Consider the following 23,751-nt stretch of genomic DNA (forward strand, 5'->3'; position numbering starts at 1 on the left):
ACGCGCAGCCCTCGCTGGGGCCCTCGGGATTTGGAGGCCTCCGGGTGCGCTTAAAGTCGCCCTAGAGAAGTCTGGGTGGAAAGAGGCGGGCTGTGGCGCAGATTGGGTCAGGCACGCGAGAGGGCAGCCCCGGAGGGCCGTCCCAGAGGCTCCCGCGCCACCCGGGTCCTAACAGGCAGCACCGCCTTCCGACACATGTGCGTGCAGCGCGATGCCCAAATCCAAGCGCGACAAGAAAGGTGAGTGAGGGGTCCTGGGATCCGGGGGAGCACCACCGGCTGGCTGCCAGCTGCGGTGGGGACGTGAGTGGGACGCCAAGGGCCTCCGCGAAGAGCTCCGAGTGGGACGCCGGGGCCTCCATGAGGAGCTCCGCGGACTAGCTGGGAGCTGCGAGAGGGGTTCGTGACTGGGGTCCGGAGTCTGCTCGGGTCAGGGGAACGGAGACTGTCTTGCCGGGCCTTGAGTGCCTTTCCAAACAGCTTCTGAGCACCCGATCTCGCCTTGGCCCACCTTTTCCACCCTAGCCCATCTTCCTTAGCTCTTCGCGCGCCCGCCACCCTGGCTGCTTTTCCTTTAAGACGGGTTTAATCCCAAATCTGGCCTTTTCACTTGCCGTTGCCTCTGCCTGGCATGCTTATGCTTCAGTCTTCATGTGCCTGGGTCTGTCTCAGCTAACAGTTCATAAGGCACGTCTTAAAAGGCCATTTCTGACTCTTTTATTGTGGTAGTGTCTCTCCCATGTAGACTCTCTAGCACGGTCACCGAACAAATATACTTGGGAGCCTAGTACTATTGCATCCACACGACTCCTGAAACAGAACACTACGGGCACCAGTGACAGTCACAACAAAGTTTATTGCAATGAGAGGCAAGGCCGATCGATGGGGACCAACACTCTTGATCAGAGTGCGGCCTCGAACAGCCAGGGTACAGAGTTTTTATGGCCGATCACATCGTTTTATCATCACCTGGGAACAGAACAGAGAAACAGTTCCCAGATGAGTTAGAAACAGTTGCCGGATGAGGTGATTATTTTAGACTTTCTGCCGCTAAGTTGCAACCAGTGGATCTCCTTGACCTTGCCTCTGATGCTCTTTTCTTTGAACTTTTGTTTCCTTAGTTGGTAAAGCCTGATTTACAAGAGTATGAAGCATAATTTACAAGAGTAAAGCAAGGCTGTTATCTCTTGACCTTCAGTGTCAGAACAAAGCTGTTATTTTTCAAGCTACAGTGTCAACACAAAGCTGTCATCTCTCAAGCTACAGTTAGCCCTACACTACAATTTAACCCTTACAGTACTCTAGGCATTGGAGGATACAGCAGTTACAACAAGAAGGCCTAGAGTCCTCAATGAGTTTAACATTTAGTCACTGGAAATGTTATCCCCCAAAACACCAAAAATCCTATACGGTCAGATTCTAATGAGTCTTGTGGACTAAAGATAAAGAAGTGTTATTTCATATAATGCAGCCAGAGAGAGGTCTCTGATGAGCTGACAAGTGAGCAGAAACCTAAAGAAAGGAAGTGAGCAATCCACGGAGTTACCCGGGAGAATGGTATTCCAAGGAGAGGGAAGATAAAGTGCAGAGGGGCTGTGTGGCTGGAGCAGAGTAAGCAAAGAAGGGGAGGGAGGTGGGCAAAGAAGGCAGGGCTTTACAAGCCTTTGCAAGGAATTGGCTTTCACACCCAGGTGAAATGGGTAGCCACCTGGGAGCTTGAGCAGAGGGATGACAGGGTTTAACTTTTATTTATTTATTTATTTTTCAACGTTTATTTATTTTTGGGACAGAGAGAGACAGAGCATGAACGGGGGAGGGGCAGAGAGAGAGGGAGACACAGAATCGGAAACAGGCTCCAGGCTCTGAGCCATCAGCCCAGAGTCCGACGCGGGGCTCGAACTCACGGACCGCGAGATCGTGACCTGGCTGAAGTCGGACGCTTAACCGACTGCGCCACCCAGGCGCCCCAACAGGGTTTAACTTTTAAAAGATCACCCTAATTTCCTTGTTGAGAATAGACTGGGGAAAGTGAAGCTAGAGGGCAAGGCTGGAAGGAATGAGACCAGCAGCAATCCAAGAGAGGGTCACGCTGGCTTGGTCCACTGTTGTAGCAGTGAACCTGGTGGGAAATGGACAGTGGCGTTCTGTTTGCCTTCCTGTGCTGCCCTTACCCTGACTGGCATGACTGATTACCTTTCCAGGTATACGCCTTGTGAGTGCCAGGCAGACTGAATAAGAAATAGCCCCTTACTGGGGACACTCGTGGCCTTGCATTTGATGCTTTGTTAAGTGTTTGTGGAATGACTGGGTTCGGTAGAGGGAACCCTGGTGAGATGGCAAATGCCAAACCCTCTGGATATGAGGAAATTGGGCCCCAGCTCTTGGTAGAGGTGCTTGCCCTCCCCAAAGAGACATTGCTGCATCCAAACTGCAGAACAGGTTGTAGCAGAGAAGATAGAGTCCCCAGATCCATCATTCCACAGCTTAAGCCACCTAAGATTTTCTCTACACACCATGGGGAGCGGAGGGAGGGGATCAGGAAGGGCCCTGGCAAGCTAGGTATCCCTCTGAAAGCCGTCCAAGAACAGGAACAAGCCCTGCCCCCACACCTCAGTACAGCTTTTTTAGGTTAGCCTAATAGGAGCAAGGGAACACCTGGTTTGTCTAAGTAACAGGAAGTATGTCAAGGGATCTCCAGGCTCAGGAACACTAGAGAGTTGGCATTCTGGGGACCCTGGGAATACAAAGCCCTGGTGCCTTTCCTCAGGCTGGCTTGGTCCAGCTGAGCTACCCAAGGGGAGAAGGAAATGAGCCTGCAAGGCTTCTGGATATGTGTCTCATCATCTATCTTTTTCTTCTTTGTATTAGTTTCCTTAACCAAAACTGCCAAGAAAGGCTTAGAACTGAAACAGAACCTGATAGAAGAGGTAAGCGCTCATTCTTTTTATCGGTTCAGATTTTGGTTTATAAAGGTGGCTATAGGGTTGTCAGGGAAATACTGTTTTTTAAAACACACACACACACACACACACACACACACACACATCACAACCACCACAAGGTGCTGGTTCAGCCCTTTTTCCTCCAGCAACAGCACCCAATAAAAACCCCCGTAGTAACGATTTCTGGTTTTCACAGAGCTCTTACTCTGTGCATGGCACCCCACTAAGTACTCCACGTGTGTTCCACTTCATTCATACGTGTCTATGAATAATGATCACTGTCATGCATCTAGGTAACAGAAACTTAGATTTGGTAGCCTGCCCAGTGTCAAAAAGCTATACAATCACAGGGCACCTGGCTGGCTCAGTCTGTAGAGCATATGACTCTTGATCTCAGGGTCATGAGTTCAGGTCTCATGACGGGCATAGAACTTACTTTTGAAAGGTGGGGGTGCACCTGGGTGGCTCAGTCGTTAAGCATCTGACTTTGGCTCAGCTCATGATCACAGTTTGTGAGTTTGAGCCCCACATCAGGTCAGGTGAGCTCAAGGCTTTGGGTGAGCCCTGCCTGCCTCTCTCTCTCTCTCTCAAAAAAAAAAAAAAAAAAAAAAAAAGCTCTGGGGTTACTAGATGTAAGTGTACCAGCCAGCCCCCTGTCTACATTGCTCCAAGGCTGCAAGCTGGATGATAGTAGATTGTCCTCCAGTACAGTGATTCCTTTTCCGTGAGACCATGTCATGGCTGCAGCCAGCACTGTGGGCAGAGCAGGGCCGATGAGCCGCTTCTTCTTAGTAAATAATAAGGTGTTACAGATTTCCATTTCACAGGAACCTTCCAGGTATGGCCGAGCGTTTCTGGATTGTCAGTTAACGGGCAAAGCAAAGCGATCCATTCCACTCATGGCCACAGATACCCTGGGAAGACCATGGGATGTTGACCCATGGCCCAGCTTCCCCTGCGCTTTGAGATCACACCTGCTTTGCCTCAGGGGAGCCCCTGTAGTCCATGATCATGACTTCAGTAATGGAAGTAAGGAGGAAATGACGAGATTAGAGCCTCCAGCTCTAAACTTCCACGGTTATTAGGGACCTAGAGCAGATTTTTTCCCATCTGAAGCCCAACCCGTGCTGCCCCTTGAACTCCAGAACCCCATGAATTGTCCCGCAGCTTCGGAAATGTGTGGACACATACAAGTACCTTTTCATCTTCTCCGTGGCCAACATGAGGAACAGCAAGCTGAAGGACATCCGGAACGCCTGGAAGCACAGCCGGTGAGCAGGTGGCGGGAAGACGGCCTTTCTGAGTAGAGAAGCAGCCAGGGTGCTCTCAGAGCAAGGGGCGGTTATTGACCCTGCAGATACCACCTTATTAAGGAGAAAGTGCCACACTCCCCAGAGGCACTTTTTAACTGTTAAAACTGGCCTTGTGTTGAGCTTCTCAGGGGCAGGATTTGGTAGTTGCTCAGGGAATGCCTGAGTAATGATCCCTCAGGAGAAGGGGCATCCTTATCCCTGGAGGCGGGTCCTTTTGGGAACGTCCCATCAGTTTTAAAATGTTGATGTGTCCTCTGAAATGACACAGTGACTTGAGAGCCATGTGGCGGGTACCTGCCCTTGGGGTGAGTCTCTGACGGTATGAGTGAGTCCTGGTGTGGCTCAGACCGGTGACTGTGCCTCTTCCACGTTTCCAGATTGGGGCGCTTAGTGGGTCACGTAACACCCACGGGCTGGTAGTCAGAATACTGTGAACGTTGAGGTCTTCAGGCAGGAAAATCACGAGAGGGATCCTTGGCTGTGGACAGAGCAGGCAGGGCTGCGTGGAAGAAGTAGGAGCCTCTGGCCACACCTCCTGCTGCGGAACAGTCTGGGCCTGCGCTCGGGCTCCCAGGAACCAGAGCTGGTTTGCACCTAACGGGGGGAGGGTGGGCAGGGCGCTTCCTTCACAGACCTCTCTTTTTCTGTGTAGGATGTTCTTTGGCAAAAACAAAGTGATGATGGTGGCCTTGGGTCGGAGCCCAGCTGACGAGTACAAGGACAACCTGCATCAGGTGAATTTCTGGCCAGTGGCGGGATCAGTGAGAGCAAGGCCTGACTTAACAGCTCGGTTCTCCTTTAAACCCCGGACTCAGAATAGCACCCCTGCCCCACCAGCTCCTGACAACCAAAAACATCTCCAGATTTTGCCAGATGTCTAACGAGACTGGGCTGACCCTCTTTTGTTCTGTAGGTCAGCAAGAAGTTGAGGGGTGAGGTCGGTCTCCTTTTCACCAACCGCACCAAGGAGGAAGTGAATGAGTAAGTGTTACTGAGGAGCAGCAGGGAAGGAATAATCCTGGTACTCTGTACAGTATGGAGGCGTTGAGTCAAAACTGGTTCCTGGAACACTGCTCCTGGGTCTTGCTTCTCTGCAGCACCGTGCTCCAAGCTGACTGCTGGTCAGCAGCAGAGATGGACAGGGAGGTGGCGGTGGGGGGAGAAGAGGCCAGGGGGCCTGACTTCATGCGGGGCTGGGGGGCCAGTCAGGACCTCCCCTCCTACCACTGATCTTTTCCCAAAGGTGGTTCACGAAATACACAGAAATGGACTTCGCTCGAGCTGGAAACAAAGCAACTTTCACCGTGACCCTGGATCCGGGGCCCCTGGAGCAGTTCCCCCACTCCATGGAGCCACAGCTGAGGCAGCTGGGCCTGCCCACTGCCCTCAAGAGAGGTACGGGTTGGTCCCTGTAGCAGAAAGGTCACAACTTAGCTGCCAGGAACGCAAGCTTGTGAGCTCAACAGACCCCGTCTGGCTCTGTGGCTGAGCAGGTTATTTCTGCCGGCCTCCGTTTTCTCCTGTGAAAGTGGGACAGAGTGACAGTAACTTGCAGCCAGAATTCAGCTAAAGGACACAAGGGAGGCTTCATCCCCCCACAGACCCTCCTGAACGCTTGCTGGTTTAGCACGAGTGTGCTGGGGTTGGGCAAGGTGGAGTGGGGTCGGGGGTGCCAGCCAGCCCCCTCCCGGCTCTGGGCAGTGGGCAGAGAGCTGTGCACAGGCCTCTGCAGAAGTCACTGTGTGGGGTCCCCTTCTCTGTAGGTGTGGTGACCCTGCTGTCTGACTATGAGGTGTGCAAGGAGGGCGACGTGCTGACCCCAGAGCAGGCCCGTGTGCTGGTGAGTCTGACCCCTTCTGCATCCTGTGGCCTGTAGCACAAGGGACCACGGCCACTTCGTGCCACACATGCTCCTCCTGACCATTGGTTCCCTTTACGCATCTCTTGCAGAAGCTTTTTGGGTATGAGATGGCTGAATTCAAGGTCACCATCAAATACATGTGGGACGCACAGTCTGGAAGCTTTCAGCCGATGGGAGAGGACTTGCCTGAGAGTGCGCCCGAGTCAGCAGAAGAATCAGAGGGTGAAGACGACTGACAGGCGCTTGGGGCCAGGACACATGGGACTGCCGCCCCGCTGGGGGAGCAGCAGGGGAAGACGGATGGACTGCTTTTCTATAAGGTGTAAAACTGTCTGCAGGATGGCTCCCTGTGGACAACAAAGTTTCTAGGAATTTTCCTAGAAAAAAGACCTTGGCTTGGGCTTTGGTTTGGATTCCTAGGATGCCTTTCCTTTACCGCGAGCCAGCTTCCCGCGCTGGCTCCTGCGTGACGGCTGGGGTGGGAGAGCCGCCACCTGCACTGGCAATTCGCTCCTCTGGCCTCTGTGTCCCCCTACTGGACACGGGGTTTGCCAAGGAATATGGGAGCCCTGGCCGCCCTTCCTTCCGCTTTCTTCCCCTCCTCCCAAACCAGGGCCGGGAGTCTTACAGAGAAGGAGGGACACTTTCACTAAGACGAGAGTAAAGCCACTGCTGAAACCCAGAGCAGATATTAAAACTGCTCAACAGCATACCGGGACCTCTTATTCTTGGTAGTGACTCCAGCGGTAGGTTTTTACCTAAATTGTTCTTGGTGGCGAGTATCCCGCGAAGGATCTCTGAGTGACAGGAAATCTTCGGGATGTGTGGCCCTCTTTCTCTTTTGTGTGTAGCAGCATGAGTGCCATCTCTAGCCGCAGTGTCGAGAGATCAGGCTGGATTCCAGACAGGAGGCTGGGAAGCCTAATCCGTGCTCCTGCCCTCTCCCCCCAAGCCCTCGGGAAGGACAGGAACCAGGCTGCAGGCAGCAGAGGAAACAGATTCACCAGGTTCGCTCCCGGGCTGGGCAGCCAGGTCTAGCACCCGCTTTGTCCAAGCAGGAAGTGGCCGAGTGGACCACAGCCCCAGCCCTTTCACGTGAAGGCAGCTGGGGGCACTGTGGGAATAGAGGAAATAAACAGCTTGTGAACTGGGACTGGGGAGAGAAAACAGGCTCACTAAAGCCGTTTAAGGCCCAGGGTGAAAGTGTGAAAGACGAGGCCCTCTGCCACCTCAAGCCAGCACTGGCCCTAGCAGAAGTCATCGGGACGTTGGTGACAGCCGGGTGCCAGGCTGCATGACGGGGGGCTATAGGGGCCCTTCCTCAGTCGCCAGGTTCTGTGCCAGCTGCTCCAGGCTGGACATGCCCAGGATGACTGCGTCCCCCCATGAGCACCTTGCAAGGGGAGACAGCCACATGGGAACCGTTAATGCACCATAGCAACCAGCCCTGCCCCGCCCCTGCCGAGACCTGGCATTGGATGTCTGCCTACATCCTACATTATTCCAGAAACAATTTATGTCTTGAAAGCCTTGCCTCTGCAGATTCCTCTGCAGGCAGATGTGAGTTCAGAGGCACTCCCCTGCGCTGCTCGGCAGCTGGGTTTAGTCACTTGACCTCCCCGAGCTTCAGACTTCCTTTACTATGCAGGGTGGCTGTGGGAATTAAAATTTTGTGAAGGATTTACTTCAGGCCTGGCACTTACCCGCTCAAGAAAGGGCAGCCCTCAGTAGGCCACGGCTCGAGCCAGAGGAAGGTGTTAGGGACACACGGGACAGCAGAGAGGGGAACCCTGCCAGGCACAGAGTCAGACTCTGCGGAGTGTGCCCCCGGGGACAGAACAAACGCTAATGGCTAAAAAGTGTCCGTTTCAGAGTCCAATCTGTGCTCATGTAGCTGCGGGACCTTAACAGCCTCTGAAATGTTTCCCCACACGTAAAATTGGGATAATCACACTTCTAGGGCCAGTAGAGCGCGTAATGTGGCATTAAGGAAACTGGATTAGCGTGAAGAAATACTGGAAGAAAAGGAATAATCTCAGAAACCATCAAATAACTGTGTAGCCCTCTCCCTTCCGTTGTCCCCCTCAGCCCACCAAACAAGAAAGGGGAAAAACACATCCGGGACAGCGGGTTACCTGGAGCTGGGGGCACTGCCGCAGTGTGCAGCCTGCACGGCCTTCTCCATCAGGGCAATGGTCTTGAAGTGGTGTTCCTTCCAGAAGCTGGGCAGGTGGGGAGGGTGGCACAGCGGTCAGTGCCAGGAGGTTACTCCAGGGCAGGTATCCCCACGCCGGTCCCTGAGGCACTGAGAAGCCAACCTCTTAGCATGCATGTGGCCTTCCGGTCCCTCAGTGGGACATCTTGTAGTCTGGTGGTGGGGGTAGAGAGCACACAGTGGGCAAGAGGAAGAATGCTTGCATTTAACATGCTCACTTCACTAGGTGTGAACAACACAACCCCCCAAATCAGGACCCAGGTCACCAGGGTGCCGCCTGCCACCAGCCCCACAAGTCCCACCTCTGAGCTTGGCTGAAGCTACCTGCCTCCACTTTTCCCAGCTCAGTGAGGAGAGGGGACGCTCCGTGCCAGCCAGCCCCTTACAGCAAATGCAGAATGTAAAGGAGATAATGGACCCAGTTATGCTTTGTAAACTAAAGAGCAGACGACATCAAAACAATCAGGCCTTGATTCCGCAGGGTGAAGCCCAGGCCCTGGCTGCTTCACTGCGTGGGGCAATGGCTCCTAAAGTGACAACCTGGCCTGAAAGGTCATAAAATGCAGTGAGGAGAGGGGGATGCTGGATGAGGATTGACATCACAGCAGTGCACACAGAGTGATCTCACGTATCAGACACTTTAAAAGTCTTTGGCCCGGGGTGCCTTGGTGGCTCAGTCGGTTGAGCACCCGGCTTCGGCTCATGTCATGATCTCACAGTTCGTGGGTTCGAGCCCCACATCAGTCTGTGCTGACCGCAAGTCCTTGGCCCTTCGAACAATACTAACATTGGAGCCCCCTGCACAAAACTCAGCTTCTTGTTCTGGTCCCAGCGACACTGGGGTGGGGGAGGCAAGTAAACTACACACAGAAATTAACCTTGGAGGCTCATCTTCATTAATGTAGAAAGATTCAGTAGGAGCTTTCCAGCAGTCCATGGATGGCGTCTAGATCTGGTAAATGGAGGAAGAGCGATAAGGTGTGCATTTCGGGGCTCTCGCAGTAAAGAGCTGTTTAAATCCTCACGACTGATGAGTGCAACTTGGAAACGGGTTGCTTTGAGCCATGGGTACATATTGATGGCTTTTTCAAATTTTAGAAAGTGGGAAACGGAAGGGAAGAAGGCTGATCCCAACATTTGTTCAACTGTAACTATCGACATTGGTAATGATTTCATGGCCAAGAGATTACAAAACTTAGATTTCTTTGCCCAAGGTGAAGGGCCCTCTAGCAATGGGGCAGGAGTGCCAGGTTTCCCAAGTCCTCATCCAAGGGCCCCCCTCCCGCTGTGCGCAGCAGGTGAGCCCTTCCAGGGAGAGTCTTGGGGACCTGCCAGAAGGCCCAGGGATCACATTCCCAGTCCAGGCCCTAATCCCTCCCAGGAGACATAATATGGTGGCAGCGGGGATCGGGGAAGAGTCGGGAATGCAGGGGCCTCAGTCTGAGCACCAGGAGGAGGTGCCGGTCCACAGGAAATCAGCCCCGGAGACCCCCTATTTCAGACTAGGGGGACCCAGGCCAACTCTTGTGCTGACACGGCCCACCTCCAGCTCACCTTTTCTTGTACGTCTCAGCCCAGTTATCCCCAAAGAAGCAGTCCACAGGTGGTTTCCCACCATCGTCCTACTTGTACTTGCCGGTCAGCGGGAAGACTGCCATCAGATCCACTGGCCCCCACCACTCCCACAAGCTGTTCCAGACTGGCGGGGGGATGGCAGGGAACCCAGGAGAGCCAGAGGACCCAGCCCAGCCTCCCAAGTCCTGGGCCGGGCATCTACTATGTCAGGAATAGGCAGACACAGGGGCCGGGAATGCCCTCCCGCCCAGGGGGAGCCTGTCCACACAGCAGCCCATACCAGCCTGAGAGTTGTAGGCGTAGAACCTCAATCCAAAGTGCCTGAGGCAGGGGAGGAGCTCCATTTCCACCTGTTGGGCGGTGGCCTTGTACATGTCCTGCAGATAGAAGAGCCAGATGGAGAGGGTACACATGTCAAAGGAAGAGACCTCAAATCTTCCCTTGCAGAACCCCCAGTTTGCACCCTATCAATCCTAGGGCCTTAACACTCAGGGCGTATACTTAGTGGAAGGAAAATTCATTTATTCAGCCAACATTTCTGAGCACCAACTATGGGCTGGACATTGAATTTCCATCCACATGCCCAAAGGACAACGCCTCAGCCCTGAGAGATTTAATAGCAAGGTAGAGCGTAAACAGGTATAATCGAGACAAGCCTCAAGTACACTAGTAAGTTCTGTGAGCAGTGCCTGGCACCAAGTAGGGGTTCAAACATTTGCTGGATGAATGAGGAGATACGTAGAGTCTGAGATCTCAGGCTCCTCTGGGGCATCGAGACGGGCCATCTAAGCGGGGCCTGAGCGCTTACTTCTACCAGGGAGAAGGGGAGGAGTGGTCCAGGCTGACGCACAGAGACAGGGCAGGAAGGAAGGGCCCGAGGAGCACATGCGGGCCATGAGGGGAGCCAGGGCCAGAGCCAACAGGTGCCCGTGGGTCAAGCTGAGGAGCCTGCCCCTCATCCCCATGGCACCCGGCAGCCCTCTACAGGCTGTCGGCAGGGGAGTGGCTGCTAGGGAGAGGGCACAGGGGGCAGTCGGAGGGGCCAGGGGAACCAGGGATCAGTAGCAGCCCCGCGGTCGGGCCCTGCAGCCCTGGCCCTCACCTGGTACACGGTGGGCAGGATCCAGCCGCTGCTCTTGCAGAGGGTACAGATCTCGGCCACCTCCCAGGCAGCATAGTTGGAGAGGCCAAGCTCCACAAACTTGCCCTGCAGAGGAGAGGCCTCAGTCAGAAGCCGCCACGGGAGACAGGGGTGGGGACCCCGGGAGCGGGGTCTGCCCCCAGCTCTGCTCTGGGACTCCCCTCCCTGGTGCCTCCACTCTCCTGGGTAACGGCAGGCCAAGGAGAGGACCGGCAGACCAGTTCCTGGAGCTCGGAGGCTGGCCTCACCTCCTGGTGTAGCTGGTGGCAGGCACGCAGCGTCTCTTCCACGGGGGTGTCGTGGTCAGGGGCATGCAGGTAGAAGAGGTCCACCCTGGAGCACTGCAGCCGCTTCAGTGATGTCTCCAGCTGGGTCCGGAGACTGTCAGGCTTCAGCGATTTCCCTTCCCAGGGATTGGCCTTGGTGGCGACTTTTGCTTTGGAGGGAGTAAAATTAGAGTTCAAATCAGTCTGCTGAACTCTGGAGTCTAGCGTAATGGCTAAGACACATCTGAGTTTGTATCCCAACTCTGCCATTACTAGCTCTGTGACCTTGGCCAAGTCACTTAACCTCTCTGAGCCTCAATATTCTCAACTGTCAACTGGTAGTGACCATGGTACTATCGTGCATGGTGGTCCCAAGGATTGATCAGAACTTGAATGGACGTGCTCATTGTCATCACTATGATGGATTATTTACCAGGTACTAAGGGCTGGTAGGGCCAACAGTTGGTCCCTGCCCTCAAGGACTCACTGTCTAAGGGGCTACTACACAGTGAGTGAGGCAATGATATGTACAAGGTGCTAGGGGAGCTCAGAGCATAGAGGCATGAGGCCCCCTGGGAGTTCAGGGAAAGCTTCCTTTAGAATCTGAATCTTGGTCTCCAAGGAGAAGTCAGCAGCTGCCAGTTGAGGAAGGGCGGGAAGTTCATTCCAGAGGGTGAGGACAAGGGCAAAAGCCCAGAGGAAAAGAACAGAGGAGCCATGCCTGCAGTTCCAGGGATCTGTAGCACCGGGTTCAGGCGGGTGCACGAGGCAAGAAAAGGCCCGCAGGCCTGATGCACAGGGACTTGAGAGCACCCTGTTGAATCTGGACTTTACAGGGCCACGGGGAACCTCTGAACACCTTCCAGCTGGGGAGCTAAGTGGACGGTCTTGCAGTTTTGAAAGATGAATCTGAACAAAGCATGGATAAAGAGCCTCGGGCAGGTCTGGAACCAGGGAGACCAGCAAGGGGACCATGGCAGGAAATCAGAAAAGAGGGGCAAGAGGCTGGAGCATGGGCCCCGGGGAAGGAAACGCAGGAACCCATCAGAGAAATAGCCCCGTGCCATCTGCATTGAGTCAGGTTCATTACATACTTTTCTCTCGAGCCCCCATTAAGAATCCAGGGTGGCCGGACTGATGGGTGGGAGGAGGGCCCTCTCTGCACATTTGGGGCTTGGCCAGTCAGCTCAGCCCACCGGAGGGCAGTCAGCGGGATAGAGGATGGCCCACTTGGAAAAGTTTCATTCCCTCACCTCCTCACCCTCTGCCCCTCCCTGTTCTTCAAGTGAATTAAACTTCGGATCTGAGGTTTGAGGACTTTGGCCCAGCCAGCTCCGACCCGGAAAGAAGGAAGAGAAGGAGGGCTTGGAGAAGAAAACACCTTCAGGAATAAGACCAGAGCGGTCAGAGAGGCAACCAGGTGATCTGGAAAGCGTGAGCACCGAGACGCAGGCATGTTCTCTTGTTCCAGATCCAGCATGCTGTGAATCACCGGAGAAAACAGGCAAGACTCTACGAGAGGGGAGAAGAGCTTGAGTGACACAGCGCGTGTCCTAATAACACTACCGATAGTAACAGCCAGTATCGCTGAGCCCTCCCTGTACCCGCCCAGCACTGCCCGAAGCTTTTCACATGGCATCAGACCGAGAATGGACGTTCCCCTGCCCACACACAAACCCTCCACTTAGCTACATCTGCCTGCTCCAACACCCTTGGCTTTGCCAAATCGCACTCCCTTGGCACCCCCGCTGCCCACCGTGTGGACGCCTGTTCTCTTCTTACTCCTTGGCGGACTCTATCAGTTCTTCAGTGTCTAATGTTCCCTCTTCTGAGCTTTCTTCAACGGCCCCTGGGGAAATGCTCCCTCTCGTGGGCTTCCCCCAGCCTTCTCTGGAATCCTAGTTCCCTGGACTGGGTTAGTGCCAATTTCCCTTCTATGACCTCAGAGGCTAGCACGGAGGGCAGTTAGAAACGCTACCACCTCCCCTCTCCCATCCTGCCCGCTCTGCCCACTGAGTAACCGCAGCTTCTAGGCAATGCCAGACACTGCCAGTCTCGTGAAGTGGGAGGCACTGCCGACTGAACGTGGCACCCCGAGCTCCACAGAGCAAAGTCTAGGGCCCAGAGCAAGGAGGATGCAGATCTCCCACCCGTCCCAAAGTCTGATCCGGGGCTGTGCCAGGGAATGCCAGAACAGTAGGGGCAGGGTTCTGGCAGATCGGCCGGCACAGGGCACCCGCGGGGGGCGGGAAAGGGGGCAGGCACCGCACAGCGCCAGATTCCAACCCTTTCAGTGCCCCCTAGAAGAGCTAACCAAGGTGTCCCAGACTGGACCTGGATGGGACATTGCTGTAGGGACGGTCCTGGACGATCTTCTCGGAAGGGAAAAGAGGAAAGGAAGGAGGTCAGGACAAAGAATGTCCGGCTGTCTGGAAGCAGACGTTCACGGAGCTGCCGGGAGGTCGGCGCCCGAGAGGGGCGCGCGGCTGGGACACGGCTGGGGCCGGCTGGGCGCCGCAAAGTGCACGGGAGGGACAAGTTACCTCTGCAGTCGCCGCCGCCCAGCCCGAGGCCCCGGCCGCCCAGGATGCTCTCGGACTGGCCGTCGCTGTACATGAAGGCCGTGTCCAGCTCCGTGTGGCCGCGCTCCAGGAAGGCGCGCACGGCCGCGGCGCTGGCTGGGGCGTCCATGCGGCGCCCCATTTCCAAGGTGCCCAGCACTGTGGCGGGTCAGGCCGGGGCCCCCGAAGCGGCCCGCGCGGCGACAGGGGCCGGGACTTGGCGGCGGCGACGAGCCACTCTGGCGCCCCCGGGCGTGGAGCGCTGCCGTCGGGGGGCGGCGGGAGTCAGCGCCAGCCGAAATCCGCTCTGAGGTGTCTCGGGCCACGCCCACCGGCGTTGGGGGCGGAGTTCGGAGGCCGAAGGGGGCAGGGCTTTGGGGACCGCGTGCGCGTGGTTGAGGCGGGTCTCGGCCCTGGGTCAGGAGGGTTGAGCCAGTTCTGAGGGTTTCCAGCGAACCCGAAGGCCAACGGCTGGCCCTCCTGGGGCCTCGCTGCCACGTCTCCCCACCTCCCTCGGCCTCCCCTCGCCCTGAACTGTTCCGGGGGCCCGGCGTCGTTCCGGAGGGGGTTTTCCTACGCGCTAAAGTGTCCAGATGTGAGAGGCCTTGGCTGGGGGAATGTGGCCCTCGGGGCTGTCCCGCCGCCGTGCGGTCCCAGAAGTGGGTGTGTGATCCCTCCAGTTCCGACTTGCCAAAGGCTTTAGCCCGAGGCCCTGTGGAGTGACAAGCAGAGACCGTCAGCCTCGGATTAATCTATCCCAGCAAAAATACCTTTCCAATATGAAGGCAAAATAAAGGCTCTGTTCAGACAAGCAGAGGGACAGAGCATTCACAGCAAACTTTCACTGTTAGAAGTATTTGTAGACCGAAGGAATTCGATTTTCGAATTTACCCACACAAAACATGAGGGGTGCTGGAGGTGGTCAACGTGGGTGAATACAAAACACATTTGTTTAACCTTTAAAAAAGATCACTGCGTTTTTATAAAATTAAACAGAAGTTTACCATATGACTCCCCGAAAGCCTATGTTCACACAAAAGTCTACACACCTGTGTTTTAAAATTTTTTTTAATGTTTATTTAGTTTCGAGAGACAGAGTGTGAGTGGGGGAGGGGCAGAGAGAGAGGGAGACACAGAATCGGAAGCAGGCTCCAGGCTCTGAGCTGTCAGCACAGAGCCCGACGCGGGGCTGGAACTCACAGACCGCGAGATCATGACCTGAGCTAAAGTTGGATGCTTAACCGACTGAGCCACCAAGGTGCCCCTAAATTTTTTTTTTAATGTTTATTTACTTTTGAGAGACAGAGAGAGACTGTGAATGGGGGAAGAGGAGAAAGAGAGGGAGACAAGGATCGGAAGCAGGCTCTGTGCTGACAGCAGTGAGCCTGATGAGGGGCTCCAAACTCACAAACTGTAAGAATATTACCTGAGCTGAAGTCGGAGGCTTAACCTACTGAGTCATCCAGGTGCCTGGGAGCCATCCATTTTATTGTGGGTGAAGACAAAGAAGGGTGACTGCTTTTGTAGAGAATGACATTTTGTCTGTAAGGTGTCTCCCTCTAGCTGACAAATGGGACATTTCTTAGAACAAAGAGCCTGATTGGTGGTTTGGTCTAGAATTTCCAAGTTAAGCCCCTTTCCTTACTTCACGTTTAGCAAGCTCTGAGTGTTGACTTCTGCTGCTTGCCTCCCTTGCCCAGAGCTAAACCCATATTTCCGCACCGGGAATGCTCAAATCCCAGCCATCAGACGTGGGATTTTCTTTTCCAGCCTTGGGTGCCTCCTGCTTGGAGGAGGGAAACGGGGCCCCTGGCTGCCCATGCCACACTTCCAGCAGCACGAGACCCAGGGCTAAGGCTGAGTGTCTTACAGATGACAAGGAGACAGGATGCTTTCACTAAGAGTAAAGCCATTCCTGATATCGAGTTTGCGAAAAATGTTCCGCAGCATCTCAGGAGGTGCCCGGGAGCGTCTTTATTCTTCTTGGCGGAGGCTCTAATGGAAGGTTTTGGCCTTGATGATTCTAAGTACCTCCATTTCATGAGGAGATTCTGAATAAGAGAAAATGCCCTTCAGGGTGTATGGCCTACTTTTCTTCCTTTGTGTACAGCAGAGTGAGGGCCAGCTCAAACCCGCTGTTGAGACTTCAGGCTGGATTCGGGACAGAAGGCAGGGGAGACCCTCGAGAGGGCAGCCTGCACTGTACCTCTGCCCTCCGGAGACTCCATCTCATGGTTCTGCCCCTCTCGCAGGAAGCCCCTAGGCAGGATGAAAACTGGTCGCAAATAAGTCAAGGAGACAGGTTCATGGGGTTTACTCAAGGCCTGGGCTACAGCCAGGTCAAGTGCCTGCTTTATTCAGACAGGAACTTCTCAAGGGGACCACAGCCCCAGCGTTTCCACATTCTGAGGGCAACTAGGAACCAGACGGGAATCTAGAAAAATAACGCATTGATTCAGACAATCAAAAAGACCACACTAAATCAATTTAAGGCAGACTGGTCAGGGTGAGAGAACAGAAGATGTGACGGAAAGGACAGAAACCTTTGGCAGCTCGGGCCAGGGTGCGGCCTAGCGGAAGTAGTTAGGACATTCGTGGGCAACCAGGTGCCAGGCTCGCTCAAAGGCCTGCACGACGGCGGGCTCCAGGGGCCCTTCCTCAGTTGCCGCCAAGTTCTGTGCCAGCTGCTCCAGGCTGGACATGCCCAGGATGACTGCGTCCCCGTGGGCACCCTGCAAGGGGAGACGGCCGCGGGTGAACATCTCACGCGCTGTAGTGACTCCAGCCACACGCCCGCCCTCCCAGCCCCGCCCCGCCCCTGCCGAGACTCGGGCTCTGAAGTTTATTTACGCCGTGCACAGTTCCGCAAAAAACTTGAGGCGCCTTCCACAATTTCAACTATGTGACTCCAAACCCTGTCTTCTTTCCCTCTGCTGTCATACTGCTCATCCTCGGACAGACCTACGTTCAGAGCCCCGTTCTGCCACCCGGCAGCTGTGTAAGCTTGGCTTACTTACCTCACCTGTCTGTGACTCAGTCTTCTCTATTTTCAGGGTGGTTATGGGAATGAGAAATTATGTAAAGCGCTTAGCCCCCATTTATTGAGAAACTACCATATATACGGCAGACCCGGTGCAACTGTACGTATAAGGCTGATACAGGAGAAAAGTTTTAGCTGAGAAGACAGGGGACACAAGAGAGAGAGAGGGGAAACCCGAGGTCCCACCACAGAGTGAGACTAATGAGTTTGGAGAGATTTTCTGCCCCCTTCCTGGCTGTGTGAACCCATCCCCTCATGGAGAACACCACTTCCTAAGGCCTAAGTACTAACTAAAGACATGTTTGTGAAGCTCTCATCCCAGGTCTGGGGCTCAGACATCCACTAAGAACAATGGAAGAATCGCTCACCATCAGGGATGGGGCCAAAAGAAACTTCGGAGGGAAAAACTACTTAGATGGGGCGCCTGGCTGGCTCAGTGGGGGCAGCATGTGATTCTTGGTCTCGGGGTTGTGAGTTCGAGCCCTATAGTGACTGTGGAGATTACTTAAAAATAAAATCTTTTCTTTTTTTTTCTTTCTTTTTTTTTAATGTAGGGGCCTGAACTCACCACCCCGAGATCAGGAGTCACGTGCTCCTCCGACGGAGCCAGCCAGGAGCCCCCAGAATAAAATCTTAAAAAAAAGAAGCGGCAGAAGCGACTTAGAAGTCACCTAGGGGTAAGTCTGGCTGTCCTCAGAGGGCAGTAGCAGCACGTCCAGGACAGCGGCTTACCTGGAGCCCGGAGTGGTGGTACATCCACCGGAGGGCGGCCGAGGTCATGCTGGGGACGCTGCGGCTGTACACAGCCTGCAGGGCCTTCTCCACCAGGGCAATGGCCTCAAAGTGGTGCTCCTTCCAGAAGCTGGGCAGGTGAAGGGGGTGGCACAAGGGTCAATAACACGGGGTCACAGTAGGGCTACAGCCAAAACGCCAAGCACGGCAGCTGTGCCCACCTAACTCTGCAGTGAGGAGGGACCAGCGTCTCTCCGGCAGCAGAACCAGTGTTTCTCCCGCTTTATCGGGCAGCAGAACGACTGGGCGCGGGAGGCAGTCAGAGGGACCTCACCAGAGACCCCACCTTTAACCTCTTTAGGAGTTCTTTTGAACTCGTAAAGCTGCCCTACGCTTACCTTACCTAGTGAAGCAGAGGTGACCAGTACGGGGGGGGGGGGGGGGGGGGGGGGGGGGGGAGGACTCGGCCCCAGGCCCCGTGAGTGTCAACCCAGGGCTCGCTCCTTCCTTCCTGACAAGTGGTAAGCACTTCTCAGGGAAAAGCTATGACTTGGAAGGCCCGGTGTAAGGGGCAGGGATCCTCGTTTATTCACAGAGGTCCAGAGAACACCAGAAGCACCAGAGTTCAGGAGATGTACGTCCAGGCAGCAGGGAAGACCTGGGACCCCGGGAAAGCAGCGTAGAAGCTCTCCACTTCAGATAAGGGGGACCCCGTGCCCCACCCATCCTGACGCAGCCCACCCCCAGCTCACCGATTCCTGTAGGTCTCAGCCCAGGTATTCCCGAAGAAGCGGCCTATGGGTTGTTTCCCGTCCTTGTCCTCGTACTTGTACTTGCCAGTCAGCAGGCCCCCTGCGGGAAGACTGCCATCAGATCTGCTGGCTCGCACTGTTCCCAGAGGCTGTTCTGGACTTGAGGGGTGGGATGGCAGGGAACCCAGGAGAGCCAGAGGACCCAGCCCAGCCTCCCAGGTCCTGGGCCGGGCATCTACTATGTCAGGAATAGGCAGACACAGGGGCCGGGAATGCCCTCCCGCCCACGGGGAGCCTGTCCACACGGCAGCCCATACCAGCCAGAGGGTTGTAGGCGTAGAACCTCAATCCAAAGTGCCTGAGGCAGGGGAGGAGCTCCGTTTCCACCTGCCGAGTGGTGGCGTTGTACATGCCCTGCAGACAGAAGAGCCAGATGGAGAGGGCGCTTGTGTCCAGGGAAGAGACCCCAGCCTTCTTTTAAAACTGCCAGTCAAAGGGCGCCTGGGTGGCTCAGTCGGTTGAGTGTCCAACTTCGGCTCAGGTCATGATCTCACGGTTCGTGAGTTCGAGCCCCACATTGGGTTCTGTGCTGACAGCTCAGAGCCTGGAGCCTGCTTCTGATTCTGCGTCTCCCTCTCTCTCTGCCCCTTTTCTGCTGGTTCTCTGTCTCTTTTTCTCTCTCAAAATAAATAAGCATCAAAAAAATATGATTAAAACTGTCAGTCAAAACCTGCCCAGGACCTCAGCAGTGATTTCCCAAATCACTAGTGGTGGCAGAGGCTGGGGAGACGGGGCTGGGTCCAAGGCAGGGAAACCCAACTGGCTATATCATTGCACAAATATCTATTGTTGCCAGCCGTGGGCTGGACGCTGCATTCCCGAACACAAGTAGGCCAGGTCTCTGCCTCTGCCTCTCACAGATGTTAGAGTCAAGCTCAAAACACAGAAGGAAAAAAAACAACAACACAGAAGTAAGTATCTGTCAATAGATGAATGCAGAAGGGAAGATGTGGTACATACACACAACGGGGTATCACTCAGCCACATAAAAAAGGATGAGATCTTGCCATTCGTGACAACATGGAAGGACCTACGGAGAATTATGCTAAGTGAAATAGGTCAAAGAAGACAAACATCGTATGATTTCACTTACACGTGGAACCTAAAAATCAAATGAACAAACAAAAAAGCAGAAACAGACCCACATATACAGAGAACAAACTGCCAGTTGTCAGAGGGGAGGGGGTGGGGGATGGGCAAAAAGGGATGAAAAGGAGCGGGAGATACAGGGTACCGGTTATGCAACGAAGAAGTCACAGGGACGAGAGGTACAGCAGAGAGAATACAGGCAACAGTACGTACAGCGTTATGTGTTGACAGGTGGTAGCCACGCTTATGATGCACATAACACAGCACAGAGACTAGCGGGATCAGTATTTCGTACGTCTACAACTAATGTCACATTGTGTGTCAACTATACTTCAGTTAAAATAAATACACACACAGGGGTGCCTGGGGGGCTCAGTCGGTTGAGCATCCGACTTCGGCTCAGGTCATGAACTCACAGTTTATGAGTTCGAGCCCCGCAGCAGCTCACTGCTGTCAGCGTAGAGCCTGTTCCAGATCCTCTGTCCCCCTCTCTCTCTGCCCCTCCCCTGCTCACTCTTTCTTTCTCAAAAATACACAAACATTAAAAAAAAAAAAAAAGCACCTTCTTTACAAGAAAAACCCCCACATACACACAGATAAAGACAGAATAAAGGCGAGTTCTGTGATCCCAGTAGATGCTTACAAACACTCTGAATGCACGGAGATGAAGTCTTGATATTGGAGGCTCCTCTGGGGCATCAAGACGGGCCATCTAAGCGGGGCCTGAGCGCTTACTTCTACCAGGGAGAAGGGGAGGAGTGGTCCAGGCTGACGCACAGAGACAGGGCAGGAAGGAAGGGCCCGAGGAGCACATGCGGGCCATGAGGGGAGCCAGGGCCAGAGCCAACAGGTGCCCGTGGGTCAAGCTGAGGAGCCTGCCCCTCATCCCCATGGCACCCGGCAGCCCTCTACAGGCTGTCGGCAGGGGAGTGGCTGCTAGGGAGAGGGCACAGGGGGCAGTCGGAGGGGCCAGGGGAACCAGGGATCAGTAGCAGCCCCGCGGTCGGGCCCTGCAGCCCTGGCCCTCACCTGGTACACGGTGGGCAGGATCCAGCCGCTGCTCTTGCAGAGGGTACAGATCTCGGCCACCTCCCAGGCAGCATAGTTGGAGAGGCCAAGCTCCACAAACTTGCCCTGCAGAGGAGAGGCCTCAGTCAGAAGCCGCCACGGGAGACAGGGGTGGGGACCCCGGGAGCGGGGTCTGCCCCCAGCTCTGCTCTGGGACTCCCCTCCCTGGTGCCTCCACTCTCCTGGGTAACGGCAGGCCAAGGAGAGGACCGGCAGACCACTTCCTGGAGCTCGGAGGCTGGCCTCACCTCCTGGTGTAGCTGGTGGCAGGCACGCAGCGTCTCTTCCACGGGGGTGTCGTGGTCAGGGGCATGCAGGTAGAAGAGGTCCACCCTGGAGCACTGCAGCCGCTTCAGTGATGTCTCCAGCTGGGTCCGGAGACTGTCAGGCTTCAGCGATTTCCCTTCCCAGGGATTGGCCTTGGTGGCGATCTTCACTTTGAGGAGAGAATGCAATGGCTAAGAGGCTTATTGTGTGACCCTGTCTAAATTATTTAAGATCTCTGAGCCTCAATTTGCTAATCTGTAAGATGGGGATGGAACAATGGAACTGTCTCATAGGGAGATCATGAGCATTAAATATGTAAGTTCTCAGTGTTCACTGCTGCTTTAATCACTATTATTAGTCACCAAACTGCTGGCTGTGCCAGGCCCAGCACTAGAGGCACACTTGCTCCCTGCCCTCAAGGAGCTCACAGTCTAAAAGGTGATGTTATGACACAGTAGAGATAAGCACCTGGTGCTAAAAGAGCCCAGAGTACAGGGTTGTGGCCATTCTGGGAATTCCAAGGAAGGCTTCCTATAGGGATGACCCAGGAGCGGAGTCTCTAAAAATGAGTCACAGCCAACATGGGAGGTTAGGAAGCACATTCCAGAGCGTGGGAATGCAGGCAAAGTCACAGGCCAAAAAAAAAAAAAAAGAAAAGAAAAGAAAAGAAAAGAAAAGAAAAGTATGTGGAGGGCCATCCCTGCAATGCTGAGTTCTAAGAGCATCAACTCCAGGCAGGGAGCGGCGGGACATGGGACAAGAGAAGGGTCACAGACCTAATCACAAATGGTTTTCTCAAATACCATCCACCAAAGGCAGCCATGTTCACTGTGTCTGTAGTCGGGAGACAACTAAAAGGGTGGGCCTGGAAACAGGAGACAAGAGGCTGCCTCAAGAACCCTGGAGAGACGGAACTGCCCGAACAGGCATCACTGGCACACTTCACTCTGAGAGACAGGTCAAAGGCAAAGGCAGCAGGTGATTACAGATCTCTCTCCGCTTCAGACTCAGAGAACAAGACAGTGTTTTGCCATGCAAGCAGCTCAGAAGGGCCTTAACTGGCTGGATTCCGCACTTTTCACACAGGGCAAAGGCAAATCACCAGGTCACAGGGGAGTCACCAGACTACTTGGGATGTGGGAGGGAATAAGTCCCACCGCTTCTTGTCCACATTGTCTCCATTTCCCTACATTTCTCAAATCCTCTGTGTTCCTGGTGTGAACTTTGCCTCAAGTTCACCCTGTGGACTTTGGCTCAGTGAATGCCTGTACTCAACAAAGCAAGCAGGGAAGGGCTGGAGGAGAAAAACCAATTCAGAAACAAAACCTTCATCGTTTAGGAGGGGCAGGCAGGTTAACTAGAAAGCGTGGGTCTGATTTCAGGTTCCCATTCTGTTCTTCCAGGTCCACCAAGCTATGAATCCAAGGAGGGCCCAGAGGAGGCTCCTGAAAAGAGTAAGATAGTAAAAATAACAGCAAACGTTTACTGGGCCTCACCACATGCCAGGTACCCTCCTAGGCACATCCAATGGCATCAAGCTAATGAAGGGCAGTCCCTCCCATGCACAAACATCCTCCACTCAAGCCACACCTGTCTATTAGCCGTCCTTCCACATTCCAGACACTGCATTTCCAAGCCTGGTCTGCACAGCTGTACCTTCAGCCTTTGATGCCCCTTTCTCTTATTATCGTCCCAGTAAATTACTATTGGTCCTCTAAGACCCAGCTTCAGTGTTCTCTGAACCCTCCATAGGCCTCTCCCTGACCCCATAATCCCCCAAAGTGCTTCCTCCTCTGGGCTTCAACTTTCCCTATTAGACTCTAAGCTCCCTGTGGGTGGGTCAGAGCCACCTTCCCTCCTATAGCCCCATAACGAATCTCCCCACTCCACCCCTGCTCCCCCAGCTTGCTCTGTGATCTAGCTGCAGGTCTCTCTGGGAGCCAGGGTAGTGTCAACTAAAGAGAGCAAAGTCTAGGGACTGATGAAAGACCAGGATGAGAAGAGGTGCTTAGAGAGCCATGGGCCGTGAGGGCAATGGGGAGAGGGAGGAGGTGGAGCTACGGGGGCCCCGCTTTGGGGCACTCGACAGGGTTGGAGGGGGTACTGCAGAGCTCTCTCTGGAGACCAGTGCCCGCAGAAGAGGTGCCCCAAGAAAGCAAGGAGGGGAGGAAGCGAAGAACTAGACCAGGCGCAGGGTAAGACTCGGGGTTCCTGAGCTGCAACCCCCAGAGGAAAGAGAAGGGGAGGGGAAGGAAATCAGGACAATGCACTGTCCGGCTGTCCGGGCGAGACGTTCACGGAGCTGCTGGGAGGTCGGCGCCCGGGAGGGGACGCGTGGCTGGGGCCGGCTGGGCGCCGCACGGTGCAGGGGAGGTACAAGTTACCTCTGCAATCGCCGCCGCCCAGCCCGAGGCCCAGGCCGCCCAGAATGCTCTCGGACTGGCCGTCGCTGTACATGAAGGCCGTGTCCAGCTCCGTGTGGCCGCGCTCCAGGAAGGCGCGCACGGCCGCGGCGCTGGCTGGGGCGTCCATACGGCGCCCCATCTCCATGGTGCCCAGCACTGTGGCGGGCCGGACCGGGGGCCCCGAGGCGGCTCGCGGTGGAGACAGCGGCCGGGACATGGCGGTGGCGGCGGCGGCGCGAGCCTCGGGCACCCGGGGACCTCGGGTGCAGCGGACGGGTCCTCGGGCCACAGCGCGACGCAAGGCGCTCAGCATGAGGTCGGCGCCTGCGCGCTGAGGCGCTCCGAGCCCCGCCCACCCGCCGCCGGAGAGGAACCTGGAGGCGGTGAGGGAACGGAGACAGGCTGCGCGCCGCCCCACCGCGCACGCTCCGCTTGCTCGCACCGCCCCCAAGGTCTATAGACTCC

At 55.1% G+C, this 23,751-nt stretch overlaps 2 protein-coding genes and 1 pseudogene across 2 annotated transcripts; 1 reads left to right on the top strand and 2 right to left on the bottom strand.

Annotated features, from left to right (window-relative positions):
• Positions 1–113: 113 nt before the first annotated feature.
• MRTO4 (MRT4 homolog, ribosome maturation factor) lies at positions 114–6,838 on the top strand. Its single transcript, XM_030324673.1, has 8 exons — positions 114–239; positions 2,868–2,926; positions 4,109–4,212; positions 4,907–4,988; positions 5,168–5,235; positions 5,498–5,649; positions 6,018–6,094; positions 6,205–6,838. Exons 1-8 carry the CDS (start codon positions 212–214, stop codon positions 6,349–6,351), a joined length of 717 nt encoding a protein of 238 aa, XP_030180533.1. The 5' UTR covers positions 114–211; the 3' UTR covers positions 6,352–6,838.
• Positions 6,839–7,372: 534 nt separating this feature from the next.
• LOC115522213 lies at positions 7,373–16,101 on the bottom strand (annotated as a pseudogene).
• Positions 16,102–16,176: 75 nt separating this feature from the next.
• Positions 16,177–23,599, bottom strand: LOC115520368 (aflatoxin B1 aldehyde reductase member 4). The gene is made up of 7 exons (XM_030324664.1): positions 23,266–23,599; positions 20,863–21,050; positions 20,576–20,680; positions 18,715–18,811; positions 18,398–18,497; positions 17,646–17,775; positions 16,177–16,605 (listed from the first exon to the last, which is right to left on the bottom strand). Exons 1-7 carry the CDS (start codon positions 23,597–23,599, stop codon positions 16,444–16,446), a joined length of 1,116 nt encoding a protein of 371 aa, XP_030180524.1. The 3' UTR covers positions 16,177–16,443.
• Positions 23,600–23,751: the final 152 nt, after the last annotated feature.

The sequence above is a fragment of the Lynx canadensis genome, chromosome C1, assembly GCF_007474595.2.
Source record: "Lynx canadensis isolate LIC74 chromosome C1, mLynCan4.pri.v2, whole genome shotgun sequence".
Lineage (NCBI taxonomy): Eukaryota > Metazoa > Chordata > Mammalia > Carnivora > Felidae > Lynx > Lynx canadensis.